Source organism: Nerophis lumbriciformis, linkage group LG27, assembly GCF_033978685.3.
Source record: "Nerophis lumbriciformis linkage group LG27, RoL_Nlum_v2.1, whole genome shotgun sequence".
NCBI classification, from domain to species: Eukaryota; Metazoa; Chordata; class Actinopteri; order Syngnathiformes; family Syngnathidae; genus Nerophis; species Nerophis lumbriciformis.
The window spans coordinates 30,341,904-30,357,777 of record NC_084574.2 but is presented as its reverse complement, the minus strand read 5'-3'; the positions used below and the strand labels follow the sequence as shown (position 1 = coordinate 30,357,777).

Sequence of the window (15,874 nt, the reverse complement as noted above, 5' to 3'; positions counted from 1 at the left end):
AAATCTACCCGCTGATTGGATGACCATCCTAAACACCATTTGGGTTCCGCCTTTTCCCGGAAGCTGACAGTCAGCTGATTATTTTTCCAGTTTCCTTGTTAGCCTCCGTTAGGTCACGCCAACAAAATAGTCGTCTAACTGTATTTATCGCCTTCAGCCTATTCTTTAAGGCTACTTCTCCGTCCGAGGAACTGTGGTAACTTTTATCCAACGTCTTAGGTATGGACGAGACGAGTCCGCTTGTCTCTCCGCTACGGGACTCCAATGATTTCAGCTACTGTCCCACGGAGCCCGCCAGCCCGCGAGGCGCTTTCGGAAGCACGCCGGGCTCAGTGGTGCGGATTCCCGCCGGCAGTCCGGAGCGCAACCGGGAGAGACAGCCGCTTTTGGACCGGGACCGGGGGAATTCGTCGCGGGATCCCCACCGGAACGAATTCCCGGAGGATCCCGAGTTCAGAGAGATCATTCGCAAGGCCGAGCGAGCTATTGAGGAGGAGATCTACCCGGAGAGGATCTACCAGGGATCTAGTGGTAGCTATTTTGTCAAAGATTCACAGGGGGTAAGATAAAGATCTGCTCACTCACATGGTGGGGTTCCACCAATCAATCAATCAAAGTTTATTTATATAGCCCTAAATCACGAGTGTCTCAAATACAATTATTTTCTCCAGAAATAATTGTATAGTCCATATTTTTATAGAGACCCGTGGTGACTTGACAAATATATCAGAAAACAACCCACTCGAGAAACAATTTCCATCCATCCATCTATCTTCTTCCGCTTATCCGAGGTCGGGTCGCGGGGGCAGCAGCCTAAGCAGGGAAGCCCAGACTTCCCTCTCCCCAGCCACTTCGTCCAGCTCCTCCCGGGGGATCCCGAGGCGTTCCCAGGCCAGCCGGGAGACATAGTCTTCCCAACGTGTCCTGGGTCTTCCCCGTGGCCTCTTACCGGTCGGAACCAATTTATATCAACAAAATAACAACTTTTCTTTGTCATATAGTTACACTCAACTGTTACACCAATTGGTCATTGATGACTTCATGTCTTTTATTCAGACAAATATGATTTGGTACAGGGGTGTCAAACTCATTTTAGATCGGGGGCCACATGGAGAAAAAGCTACTCCCAAATGGGCCGGACTGGTAAAATCACGGCACGATAACTTAAAAATAAAGACAACTTCAGATTGTTTTCTTTGTTTAAAAATAGAACAAACACATTCTGAAAATGTACAAATCATAATGAAAAAAAAAGAAAGCGTCCCGTATTTTCTGGACCATAGGGCGCACCGGATTATAAGGCGCACTGCCGATGAGCGGGTCTATTCAGGTCTTTTTTTATACAAAAGGCGCACCGGATTATAAATTTAAAACATTTCCATGTGGTCTACATAACATGTAATGGTGGTACCTTGGTCAAAATGTTGCATGGATTATGTTTTACAGTCACTTTCTGACAGTCGCTTCAGGATGCACGTCATCTTTGTTGTAGCGGTGTAGCGTGCTGTGTAGCGTGTTGTTTTTTTTACACTTTTACATGTTGCGGTGTCGTTATTTATATTTTCTGAATAAATGACGTGATAATGTTCATCAGTCAACTCATTGGTGTTAATTTTCAATCTATCAAGATAAAAATAAATATTAAAATCAAATTACATTGTGTTGTTTATGTAGTTTGATCATTTTCCTTGACTGATGTACTAACATCATGTGGTTTATTTTGTACATATCTAGCATTCCTACTCTCACCTATGGGCATGAAGTGTGGGTCATGACCGAAAGAATAAGATCGCGGATACAAGCGGACGAAATGAGTTTCCTCAGAAGGGTGGCTGGCATCTCCCTTAGAGATAGGGTGAGAAGTTTAGTCACCCGAGAGACACTCGGAGTAGAGCCGCTGCTCCTTCGCTTGGAAAGGAGCCAGCTTAGGTGGTTCGGGCATCTCGTGAGGATGCCTCATGAGCGGCTCCCTAGGGAGGTCCTCGTTGCACGTCCCACTGGGAGGAGACCCCGCGGCAGGCCAAGGACCAGATGGGAGGATTACATCTCCTCTCTGGCCTGGGAACGCTTCGGGATTCCCCAGGAGGAAGTTGCTAATGTTGCTCTGGAGAGGGAATTCTGGGGGTCTCTGCTGGAGCTGTTGTCCCTGCGACCCGATTCCGGATAAGCGGTTGAAGATGGATGGATGGATATGTAGCATCATGTACAAAGATACAAATAATTGCTATTGCGAAATCCAGTGGACACATATAGAACAGCTGTTTCTTCCATTCAAAAATTTCAGGTTTATTTTCATACTTAGCAAACTCATCCCGCGGGCCGGATAAAACCTATTCGCGGGCCTGATCCGGCCCTCGGGCCGTACGTTTGACACCCCTGATTTAGTAACTTCTTAAGTAGGCTACCATAATTTTAGACGTTCTCATTTGAGGCTTTCATTGTGTGGCTGGGGCAGGTCAGTAGAACCTAACTTCCACCTTTCATATCCATGTTTAAAAAAAAAAGATGTGTAAGAACAATTGCAACTCTATTATTTTAACTGGAGACGACAAGTAGTTAGCATATTTTGTCATGTTGGAAAAGAAGAACAAAGTCCCATTTGTCTAATCATAGATGCTTGTGACTTGCGCAACTTTGCAGCTCACTGGGCCACTGCAAATCTACAAAAATGGTGATAGTTTTCGAACAACGCTATTGAGATGACTAGTAAAAAGGGTTGGGCAGAGCATGGACTGTGTGTTCAGCTTTGTTAAGTCCCAGGCAAAAAGTAAATATTTTGTTCACACCTTTTTAAGGAGGAACAGCACTTTTTTTTTTTTTTTTTTTTTTTAATTGTGCCTAACATTCACAATCCCTATGTAAGAGAAGAACACATACCGCATTTTTCGGACTGTAAAGCGCACTTAAAATCCTCTCATTTTCTTAAAAATCGACAGTGCGCCTTATAACCCGGTGCGCCTAATGTATGGAATAATTCTGGTTGTGCTTACCGACCTCGCAGCAATTTTATTTGGTACATGGTGTAATGATACGTGTGACTAGTAGATGGTAGTCACACATAAGAGATACGTGTAGACAGCAATATGGCGCCAGTAAACAAAACTTTAAATGTTCCATTGAAAATAAAGAACATTACACACGGCACTCAAAAATCTGTCAAAATGTTGTAGTGCGACTTTGAAGCCTTGATGGATTGTCGGCCCATTACGGCTACCGTAGTCAGAGATACAAGTATTACTATGGTGTGTGTATAAGGACCGCAAAATGGCACCCATTAGCAGACATATTATCTGGCCTTTTGTGTCACAATATTATGCAAAGCCAACTTATTTTACCTTCTGGTACCTGCTGATGTGTATTTGAGATCTGCATAAGTCCTGAAAAATTGCGCACGTCCGCCACAGTAGTAGGAACCACCATTACATGTTATGTACACCACGAGGAAATGTTTTAAATGTTTTATCTGGTGCGCCTTTTGTATGAAAAAAGACCTGAATAGACCCGCTCATCGGCAGTGCGCCTTATAATCCGGTGCGCCCTATGGTTCAGAAAATACGGGACGCTTTCTTTTTTTTTCATTTGTAATAAACGGCAAGTATCAAATGCTCTAACAATGAAGCTAATGGGAATGATCTGTTCTGCCCATAATGACACACCTTAAAACTGTCAACAAAAATCCATTTACTTGTGTGACCTCCTAGTATTAGCGATATTGATATTATAAGTGCTAATGCCGGGGAACTACTTTTAGTGGTGCCATGGTCAAAGAGAGGTAACTCGCAGGGTTGTGAATCTTTGGGCACCCCACGGTTCGATTCAATTCTTGTGGGTAATAATTCGATTCAGGATTGATTCTCGATTCAAAATCAATACTTTCTTTTAATCACTTTAAATGCCAGTTCTACGATTAACTACATCCCTCCATAAAATAGATGAGCAGCTCTGATACATTTGTATTTTACCTAAAAGAAAACTGTTTTTATTTCATAAAATGCTACCCAAATATTCAATAGTCAAATACAAAGAAAGGCAGCAAGAGAAGTATGCAACTTTTGTCTTTTATAAAGTAAATATGTACAGTAGATGTGGGCATCTACATCAACAATATGATTTGTGCCTGAGTGGCTGGGCAGGACAGATAAAAAAAAAAGTGTGTGTATGTATATATATATATATATATATATATATATATATGTATATGTATATGTATATGTATATATATATATATATATATATATATATATATATATATATATATATATGTGTATATATATATATATATATATATATATATATGTGTATATATATTATTTAGTGTTATATCCATATTTAAAATGTATTTTATTTTTTAATCAGTTAAGAATGTTACAAATAAGAATCGCGATTAATTCTAAAATCCATTTCACTATCTTATGCAGCTATATTGAGCCAGTGAGTTGCTGCATCTCCTCTGAGTTGGTAAAAGTTAATTGTAGATCGTAAATCATGCCTCTCACCATTAGAGTTATGACTGTACACTGAGAAGTTGGTTAATTTTGACATTTGATTTAACATAAGCCAAGAGATCGCGAGAGAGATGCAAAAAGGCACTCCTTAGTGCCCACTTCGTTTTTTCCCGCGTGAGGATCATAATTAATTATTAATCTAAACAGGAAGATCTGCTTATCACTCAGCTTCTAAAACTTGTAGCTCATCCTTCTTTATTTTCAGGCTCACAAATATAAGGTTATGCATCATCATTTGTCCCAAGGTAGTCGTCGTTGGCTCTCATAAAGTCTGCGTGTGTAGTAGTAGTTGTTGTTGAAGGAATTAGTTAACATTGCAATGCGTCTGTGAAATTAAATGACCAATATACGTAAATATTACATGTTATTATGATTGTGCCTGTTACTACATTACATACAGTATACTTACAGCGTGTATATAACACGTTGATGGGGGTTTTTAGATGTTTTTAGAGCGCTTAATTGGCAGAATCCTATTACCTCCATATTTAGCTGACTCTTTATAGCGTTTATTTACTAGTTAGAATACATTAAAAAAGAAAAACTAGCGTGTGCTTTTTTTACATAAGGACTGTAAATGACACAATTCCTTATAAATGTGCAGTTCCCCTTTAAGACAAAACCTTTGTCCATTGCAACTTTTTTGCTCTTTAAATATTTGTGAGAGGAGGAACTCTGACAGGGTTTTATATCCTTCATTGCTCACACGCATCCACTTTTTTTTTTTTTACTTCCAGTAGGTCACCAAAGTACTTAGTAGTCATGTGCTACCTCGCTCTTTAGTGTTTGTGTTGTAATCTGTGTGTTACTATAGTCACATCATTACACATTTGTACAATTATACATTACAAGCATTCACTTATTTTACTTTAAGACCAAATAAGATGGATTATATATGCCAGATATTTGCTGTTAATGCTCAAATGACTACAGCAATGGAACACAGAACACAGACAACTAATTTGATATTAATACTGTACTAAAATGCTATTTTAGTGATAATCCAATAATTCGTTTGGATTGTTGACGCGTTTACCCTCAGGAAATATTGCCAAGTCTTCTGCAGTCAGTTTACGATAATAAAATATTGATGTGCTCAGGGTTTCCCCCAGATATTTGGCAATATACATGCATCATCGCTGGTTCTGCAAATTACATGATGATGTCATACTGACCAAGCCACAAGTATGTTGTACAAGTATCTTGTACAGAGACATCCTGGATGAAAACCAATGCTTCTCATGCAACCTGATGGAGCTTGAGAGGTGCTGCAAAGAGGAATGGGCGGAACTGCCCAAAGATAGGTGTGCCAAGCTTGTGACATTGTATTCAAAAAGACTTGAGGCTGTAATTGCTGCCAAAGGTGCATAGACAAAATATTGAGCAAAGACTGTGAATACCTATCTATATGTGATTTATTTTTTATATTTTTTTTTAATAAATCCATTCATCCATCCATCTTCTTCCGCTTATCCGAGGTCGGGTCGCGGGGGAAGCAGCCTAAGCAGGGAAGCCCAGACTTCCCTCTCCCCAGCCACTTCGTTCCAGCTCTTCCCGGGGGATCCCGAGGCGTTCCCAGGACAGCCGGGAGACATAGTCTTCCCAACGTGTCCTGGGTCTTCCCCGTGGCCTCCTAATTCATTTTTGTCCTCAAAATTCTACACACAATATCCCATAATAATGACAACGTGAAAAGTTTTTTTAAATTAGCTAAATTTAAAAAAACTTTTCACGTTGTCATTATTATGGGATATTGTGTGTAGAATTTTGAGGACAAAGATGAATTAATACTATTTTTGAATAAGTGAAGCGCTCTTAATACTTTCCGAATGTAGTCTATGTTGGGGTACAGTAGGTAAGGTTGCATTTTTGCCTCATTGTTCACTTTCAGTGTGAGTGAAGATTGCATGGAAATGCACTGCCAACATGATAAGACCCGATAAGGCCGAAAGGGAACGAGATGGTACAGTACAGTTTGAGCGCACTGCAGCTCCAAGATAGTGCCTCTCCTTAATGCTTCAGTCACACTCAGGATTCTCACAAGAATGAGGCAAAAATACAACTTTACCCACTATACTACTGGATTTAATGTTTGCAAATCAACTATTCAACTGAGCATTTCTGAAATAGTCTTTCTGTTTTCCTTGTGTCCGTCAACAGAAGATCATCGGCGTGTTCAAACCTAAGAACGAAGAGCCCTATGGCCAGCTTAACCCCAAATGGACAAAGTGGCTGCAGAAACTGTGCTGTCCGTGCTGTTTTGGTCGCGACTGTTTAGTTCTGAACCAGGGCTACCTTTCAGAGGCCGGTGCTAGCCTGGTTGACCAGAAACTCGAACTAAATATTGTTCCCAGGACCAAGGTACACACATGCAGAGATGTAGTGGGTGTGAGGAAGGAAGTTTCACTGTTACTCACTGTGTCCCGTTCTAGGTGGTCTACTTGGCTAGTGAAACATTCAACTATAGTGCCATAGACCGAGTGAAATCTCGAGGTAAAAAGTTAGCATTGGAGAAGGTGCCAAAAGTGGGTCAACGCTTCCATAGGATTGGATTGCCCCCAAAAGTAAGTATACTTACATGTGCAACTTTTATCAAGTGTACACTGTACAGTTAAAGCAGTTCAGCACATTATCAGTAGTTGCAACTACTGATTAAAACGTCTCAGTTATTTAGTTGCAAAGGCTACACCACATTGTTTGTTTCAGTCCTCCTCATTCGCTAAAAAAACTTACTTCCGGCACCCCCCTCCACACCCTGGATTATAAATAATGTTAATAATTCAATGTGATTATCTTGTGTGATGACTGTATTATGATGATCGTATATATCTGATAGTATATATCTGTATCATGAATCAATTTAAGTGGACCCCGACTTAAACAAGTTGAAAAACTTATTCGGGTGTTACCATTTAGTGGTCAATCGTATGGAATATGTACTTCACTGTGCAACCTACTAATAAAAGTCTCAATCAATCAATCAAAACACATAGAATCATCATACTGCTGTGATTATATGCATCAAGTGTTCATTCAAGGCTAAGGCAAAATATCGAGATATATATTGTGTATCGCAATATGGCCTTAAAATATCGCAATATTAAAAAAAGGCCATATCGCCCAGCCCTAGTTCAATGATGCCTTTTCTGTTTGTCATGTATAATTTTGTCTATTTTGTGTTTATCCTTGAATAAACAGGTCAGTTTCTTGTTACCAACCATTGTGTATTATTCAAACTCCCCTAATTCAGCTGGCTAGTTGTTATCAAGAGTACTAAAACCCTTTTCAACATGATTCTGACAACTAAGTAGGCTAAATAACTTTAAACTTTAATACATGCTCGGATAGGCCAGTATCGGTCAGTATCGGTATCGGTCAGTATCGGTATCGGATCGGAAATGCAAAAACAATATCGGTATCGGATCGGAAGTGCAAAAACCTGGATCGGGACATTCCTACAACATGCACAGAAAGGTTTCACCAGCGGTGCATGCGTTTATACGCACCTATCAAGAGACACATGATAATATGCTACATTAACTTGAAAATGGAAGCAGGGCAAAACAGCGAACTGTTACCACCCACAAGTAAGGTGAAGTCGGCAGCACAGGAACATATTCATTATAAAAAGTGACCAGGGAATCAAGAAGACGATGGCTCACCCATTTGCAAAACCTGCCAAAAGAAATTTGCATCTTTAATTGCGTCACAATGTCAAGAAATACACCAAAAAACTCCAGTGTGTTCATGGACTTTGTTGATATTCTTCCAGGTTGGTTCCTTCCAAATCTTTGTGGACGGATACAAGGACGCAGACTTCTGGCTGCGTAGGTTTGAAGCCGATCCTCTGCCGGAGAACACCAACCGTCAGCTTCAGCTGCAGTTCGAACGCCTCGTAGTGCTGGATTACATCATCAGGAACACAGGCACGTGGTCACCCTGCTACTAAGCATGTGTCTTTGTCACGCCAGTTTAGTCATTCACATATATTTTTGTGTATCTATTTTAGACAGAGGAAATGACAACTGGCTTCTCAAATATGACTGCCCTATGGACCCCGTAGGGAACAGGGTCAGAATCCTACACAGGCTGGATCCTAACATGTTTTTGTGCCAATTGCTCTTTATGAGGTGAAATTAAATTGCTACTTGTACCCTGCTGTAGGATACAGACTGGATTGTAGTGAAGGACCCCATCATCAAACTGGCAGCCATAGACAACGGCCTTGCCTTCCCTCTTAAGCATCCCGACTCTTGGAGAGCATGTAAGCTCCTACTGTATATTCATTTGTTGCTAAGATAAATCTCCCTATGGTAAAAGCATAGCGTATTCATCAAAGTTTTTTTTACCTACTTTGTTCATCCACAAGATCCTTTCTATTGGGCGTGGCTCTCCCAGGCCAAAGTTCCCTTCTCCCAGGAAATCCGAGAACTGGTACTACCAAAACTGTCTGACCCAAATTTTATCAAAGACCTCGAAGAAGACCTCTATGAACTGTTCAAGGTACCAAGGAAGTATGGGTTGATTGTGGAAAAACAATTTTTAGGAGGGAGGAACCTGGCTGATGATCGGACGGAACAAGTTTGTATACACAAATATGTTCCGTGTGACACGTGTGTTCTGTGGTGTGTCTCGCAGAAAGACCCTGGTTTTGACAGAGGACAGTTTCACAAGCAAGTCGCTGTCACGAGAGGGCAGGTGAGTTTTTTCTGTGGTGTGGTCCGCAAATGCACATCGTTGTCTCGACAGCAAAAGGGGACCACGCATACAGCGGCCGTGTTGGAACATACTGGTACTAAAGTTCAATGCAACGATGCGACGATGTGACTACTTATAGAAAACACATACAAACACAATTGATTTGATCGGTTTTTGACAGTTAGTATCAATCTCTCACGCTCTCTTGTGCAATCACACACACTCAAAACAGCTGTCAAGCATCTTTTACACGTCATGGCTTTAGAAACAATTGTACCAAAACACTACTTAATATTAAAAAAAAAATCAGAGTGGTTATAATAACAAGTAAAACTAAGTTTTATCTACAGATTATAATTCACAGCCAGGAAGAAGACGCTGTTGTAGCATGCATACACACACTAGATCAGCATGACAACACTTGTTCACGTGACAAGCACTGCCTCAATTGATTGGGCTTTTTCAGATTTAAGGTGCTATCGTTTTCATGGATTTCATTGACATTCACAAGTGTTAGTAAAAATCCATGCTATGCAATTTTCACACAACCTTAAAAACGGAACTGTTTGGTTATTGACTTCCTGGTGTACTATGAGCATGTTGACATGGCCCAGTGACAATCAGTCCAGCAAACAAAAACAATGTGGAAGTAATGCGTTGTAATGTGCTTTGTTTGCTAGACTGTGTCAACTCTCAGAATGTTCTGAACTCTTTTTTTTCCACAAGCTAGTGGAGACCAAGCTCTGTTTTGCTTTAAAATGCAATTAATCAGCAGCTGACTAATCGTTTATATTCCCTAAATTTTTGATTACCTTTGGTGTTGTTAGGGAGGATGTTTGTATAGCACATCCCACTATCTCAATGTGTACATTTTTGCCCTAAATTAAGAATAAAAAAGCCAAATGAATTAATGAAAATATCAATACTGTACTAGTATGCGCCACTAAGCGGAAATTAATGTATTGCGGTCATGCCAGATTACTGTATTTCATATGTCCGCTTACACTTCAGTCACACATATATAACTGATTTGTATCTGCATAGACATAGAAAATTGTGTTTATTTTGTCTGTCAGACTATCAAAACATTTATCTGAATTAAGCCACAAGGCCTAAAAATGTTCAGAATACACAGACAATTATCCACAAAAGATTTACCAGTAAAACTCCTCTCTATTGCTTTTACATTCAAAGATTCTGAACCTGTGCCAAGCCCTAAAGGATGGAAAAACGCCTCTCCAGTTGGTTCAGATGCCCCCTGTGATTGTTGAAACAGCGAGAGCCCCCCAGAGAGCCAACAGTGAGTCATACACACAGAGTTTTCAGAGTAGAAGACCTTTCTTCACCTGGTGGTAGAAGACAGAAACCTACATTGGGTGCGGGGAGGAACAGCAGGAAGCGGGAGCGAGGGAGAGTACGGGTTAGTTTCCTGGAAATTGATTTAATTATCATCATCCCCTCCTCTCCAGACGGACACTGTGATTACTAAAAGTGAGTGTGTAGGTGGAGACAGGAGGCCATAAGAGGAAGTTTCACTCCGCAGCTTCCCTGTTTGCCTCATTGCCTTGTTAGGATGTGAAAAAGTAACACTTATATCTGGAATCCTTGAAACAGTTCCTCTTTGCAAAGAGATGTCAGATGTTTTGGACTCCCTGGGAGCATGTGTGCTCGATCACATATGCATGCCAGTCAAAACCTTTTCCACCTTTGCATTCCATGTTTTCTTTATACCGGTCTGCCTTTTAACATTCACCTCTATATTTACCACTCTCACACCGTCTAATGGCTTGGCCAGCTTTTTAAATTTAACAATGAGCTCTTAAGCCTTGATCATCTAGCAAATGGCATCTAGCATGTGTCTACACACCTAACCCAAGCCATGTGAACTTCTGTAGTTTCACATCCATTCACCCAACAGAGATTAGGAAGTGTGAGTCATTTGGAGAGACGACGGAGAGCCGAGGTACAGGTGGTGCTTGTTTCGCCGAAAAGATTACGAGCCTAATATTCCGCTTTCACTCAAACTTTGAAGAAGAGAGAAACATCATGTTCTCAACTGACGAGGGTATAAACATGGTTCTTCTAGTCTTTTCCATCATGTGGAGCTGAGTAAAGTAACTTCCTGCTGTCCAGAACAGACACCAAATGTATTGTGACAATGCACTGTATAATTTGTATGTAATATTTAATGATAGATTATAATAAAAAAACATGTTCCATTCATACAGAAGACTTTGGGGTTCATCAAAAAGGTGTTTTACATGATGCTTCAAAGTACTGCATAGGCTCATGATTGCCACATTTTGGTCTTTAAAATTACTTATTTTGGTTGAAACTAGCAATTTGTAATGTCTACTAGATTTTGTATGGACATTTTTTTTTACCTTTTAAAGATGGTATCGTATGTGATTTGTAAAACAGTTGCCTCCGACATGTATACACTTACTCCCGTCGATCCATCATTGTATTTGTCATTCCATGCATGTGCCAGTCGTCCTAACGTGATAACCCAGAAGCACAGTAGATGCACTCTCTGTGATCAGAAAGCCCACAACATTTACATGTTTACAGTATGTTTTAGTTTCATCAATAATGTTTTTCATTGGTTCGAACCAGTGGCGCCATAAGACCTTTTTAGGGTGGGTTAAATGCTCCCTAAATTAATCTTAAACCTTTTAAATTATTTGGTGGTGTTTTATTTCTTTTAAAGTTCTATTTATTTTTTTTATAGCAAAAGTGCTGACAAAATGAAAATAGAGTAGCCAGTGTGAATTTTAATAATCATACAGCCTGTCATTATTCACCTAAATATGATTATAAATCTGTCAAATGTCCTTTTACTTCATAGTGTAGGTATAGATTATCTGATTCATGTAAAATTTTTATTAGTGCATAACAACTCGAACATAACTTTTTCCAATGCTGTCACACATAGATTTATTATGTTTTCACCTTTCTTTTATGACCTTATCCTGGTTCCAAAATGTTGGCACTGTGTGAGCGTTGAAGACGTCATGATGTATGTGGTGGTTGGAGGAATGAACCATTTGGCATTTTCGCAAGGGGTGTAGATTGTGTTACACATTCCACATTTGATTTAAACAACCTTATTATTGAACTTTGACTGCAAACATTTACAAAATCTTTTGTACCGGTATATATCTGCGGTTTATAGTCCGGTGCGGCTAACATATTTATTTAATCTAAAATTTGGTGGGTGAGGCTTAACTAAACTACTGGTGCACTATATAGCCTGGAAAACACCTTGTACTAATATCAGCAAATTAAACAAAAGCATACTATCAGGGCCTTAACTAGGATTTGATAATTACCGAGGTCAAAAATTTGTGGTCTAAAAGGAGCATTGAAAGGCTGAAGTCATGGGTACTCCAGCACTTTATGAATAATTTTAGCTTGAGCAACACAATTAATTTACAAAATAAAAGCTTTCATTGAGGTAGAACTATCACGTGTTGTATCATCTAACATCTTTGACAGTCAGCATGATTTTGTAACAATCTACTTTTTTTATTAATGTGCTGCAGTTTAGCGTATCAAACAATTTTAACATCATTAAAACATACATTAAAAAATCTTACTACGATTTCATGGGGGATTTGAACCCACGATCATCTGCTTTGCAAATTAAGTACTAATGACGCATGCCCCTTTAGCAATCAGAAATGTATGGTGGAAAACTGTCCCTATATTCTTATCAATGACAGAGCATGACATGGCCAGGAATGCATTTGGGGTCAAATTTTATATGAAGCGCCTTGTCATTCAATAGTTCACATTTGAAACGTGTCCTTTCACAAAAATCGGCTCCCCCATAGATTGCAAAACCCTACGCATAGCGTGTGTTCTGCTTTTAGGACAAGGCGGACTTGATATCTAAGCAGAACCTGACTGACATGACAGCGATATTATACCGACAGGATTTCACATTAATTTCACTCAGGTGAAATTAACATTAGTTATGTCAGTATCATTTAATGTCAAAGTTATGTTGACAGCACATTTCGGATCGGATGATGTGTAAAGAAAAAAGTGGATTTCATTGCATTACGTTGTTGGAGTTGTACATGACCAAAGATCGTATATTGAGAGAGGATGATCTACGTGAAGTAGATTTGCAGTCATATCATCTTCTTTTTGCCATTTAAAAAAAATACTGATGGGGCATGACCTCGGTTTCCTCAATGGTAGTTACGGCCATGCATACTAACCGAGGAATTCCCCAAATCATTCCACATCGAAATTATTTAATCACAAGATAAATGAATGGTATCAATGACTACTGCCTTGTAGAATCACACCGACATTTTCACTCAGCCAACAAATCTAATTTAATCTAAGTGAGGAATGATCAGCAAAGCATGAACAGCATTATTAGTCAGTGTGTGTGAGTCATGTGAGGTCGTCCCAAGTTTGTTAAACACATGATGGCATATTTCATGGTAGGTTAAAAGGGTGTGCAAAGTCCTTTTGCGGTGCCGCAGCTTGTTTTTGATTGGCCCGTGGCATATTCTAAACACAAGCACAGCCTCACATCAGAACTTTTGGCTTTGTCAACTATGACATAAATCTGAGATAAAGGCTGTTTTTCCTTGATATATACAGGTAAAAGCCAGTAAATTAGAATATTTTGAAAAACTTGATTTATTTCAGTAATTGCATTCAAAAGGTGTAACTTGTACATTATATTTATTCATTGCACACAGACTGATGCATTCAAATGTTTATTTCATTTAATTTTGATGATTTGAAGTGGCAACAAATGAAAATCCAAAATTGCGTGTGTCACAAAATTAGAATATTACTTAAGGCTAATACAAAAAAGGGATTTTTAGAAATGTTGGCCAACTGAAAAGTATGAAAATGAAAAATATGAGCATGTACAATACTCAATACTTGGTTGGAGCTCCTTTTGCCTCAATTACTGCGTTAATGCGGCGTGGCATGGAGTCGATGAGTTTCTGGCACTGCTCAGGTGTTATGAGAGCCCAGGTTGCTCTGATAGTGGCCTTCAACTCTTCTGCGTTTTTGGGTCTGGCATTCTGCATCTTCCTTTTCACAATACCCCACAGATTTTCTATGGGGCTAAGGTCAGGGGAGTTGGCGGGCCAATTTAGAAGAGAAATACCATGGTCCGTAAACCAGGCACGGGTAGATTTTGCGCTGTGTGCAGGCGCCAAGTCCTGTTGGAACTTGAAATCTCCATCTCCATAGAGCAGGTCAGCAGCAGGAAGCATGAAGTGCTCTAAAACTTGCTGGTAGACGGCGGCGTTGACCCTGGATCTCAGGAAACAGAGTGGACTGACACCAGCAGATGACATGGCACCCCAAACCATCACTGATGGTGGAAACTTTACACTAGACTTCAGGCAACGTGGATCCTGTGCCTCTCCTGTCTTCCTCCAGACTCTGGGACCTCGATTTCCAAAGGAAATGCAAAATTTGCATGGTTGGGTGATGGTTTGGGGTGCCATGTCATCTGCTGGTGTCGGTCCACTCTGTTTCCTCAGATCCAGGGTCAACGCAGCCGTCTACCAGCAAGTTTTAGAGCACTTCATGCTTCCTGCTGCTGACCTGCTCTATGGAGATGGAGATTTCAAGTTCCAACAGGACTTGGCGCCTGCACACAGCGCAAAATCTACCCGTGCCTGGTTTACGGACCATGGTATTTCTGTTCTAAATTGGCCCGCCAACTCCCCTGACCTTAGCCCCATAGAAAATCTGTGGGGTATTGTGAAAAGGAAGATGCAGAATGCCAGACCCAAAAACGCAGAAGAGTTGAAGGCCACTATCAGAGCAACCTGGGCTCTCATAACACCTGAGCAGTGCCAGAAACTCATCGACTCCATGCCATGCCGCATTAACGCAGTAATTGAGGCAAAAGGAGCTCCAACCAAGTATTGAGTATTGTACATGCTCATATTTTTCATTTTCATACTTTTCAGTTGGCCAACATTTCTAAAAATCCCTTTTTTGTATTAGCCTTAAGTAATATTCAAATTTTGTGACACACGGAATTTAGGATTTTCATTTGTTGCCACTTCAAATCATCAAAATTAAATGAAATAAACATTTGAATGCATCAGTCTGTGTGCAATGAATACATATAATGTACAAGTTACACCTTTTGAAAGCAATTACTGAAATAAATCAAGTTTTTCAAAATATTCTAATTTACTGGCTTTTACCTGTATTTAACGGCATTGCTTATGTTGACTTTATACTAAGCAAACACATGAGGAGTCTTTAACTTTGTTCACAAATGATTGACTACTGTATTTTTCGGACTATAAGTCACCGTTTTTTTCATAGTTTGGCCGGGGGTGCGACTTATACTCAGGAGCAACTTATGTGTGAAATTATTAACACATTACCCTAAAATATCAAATAATATTATTTAGCTCATTCACGTAAAAGACTAGACGTATAAGATTTCATGGGATTTAGCGATTAGGAGTGACAGATTGTTTGGTAAACGTATAGCATGTTCTATAAGTTATAGTTATTTGAATGACTCTTACCATAATATGTTATGTTAACATACCAGGCACGTTCTCAGTTGGTTATTTATGCCTCATATAACGTACACTTATTCAGCCTGTTGTTCACTATTCTTTATTTATTTTAAATTGCCTTTCAAATGTCTATTCTTG

General features: G+C 39.8%; 1 protein-coding gene across 1 annotated transcript; it reads left to right on the top strand.

The window, feature by feature from the left end:
- Positions 1 to 49: 49 nt before the first annotated feature.
- pi4k2a (phosphatidylinositol 4-kinase type 2 alpha) lies at positions 50 to 11,445 on the top strand. The gene is made up of 9 exons (XM_072916405.1): positions 50 to 560; positions 6,666 to 6,866; positions 6,938 to 7,069; positions 8,278 to 8,431; positions 8,515 to 8,576; positions 8,670 to 8,769; positions 8,875 to 9,008; positions 9,144 to 9,203; positions 10,398 to 11,445. The coding sequence occupies exons 1-9, from the start codon at positions 222 to 224 to the stop codon at positions 10,557 to 10,559; spliced, it is 1,344 nt and encodes a 447-aa protein (XP_072772506.1). The 5' UTR covers positions 50 to 221; the 3' UTR covers positions 10,560 to 11,445.
- Positions 11,446 to 15,874: the final 4,429 nt, after the last annotated feature.

Bases quoted from the DNA above. Each gene is read 5' to 3' on its own strand.
- pi4k2a (XM_072916405.1), top strand. From the start codon at position 222: ATGGACGAGACGAGTCCGCTTGTCTCTCCGCTACGGGACTCCAATGAT. The intron at 6,867-6,937 runs GTACACACATGC...GTCCCGTTCTAG, and splicing joins ATATTGTTCCCAGGACCAAG to GTGGTCTACTTGGCTAGTGA. The intron at 9,204-10,397 runs GTGAGTTTTTTC...TTACATTCAAAG, and splicing joins TCGCTGTCACGAGAGGGCAG to ATTCTGAACCTGTGCCAAGC.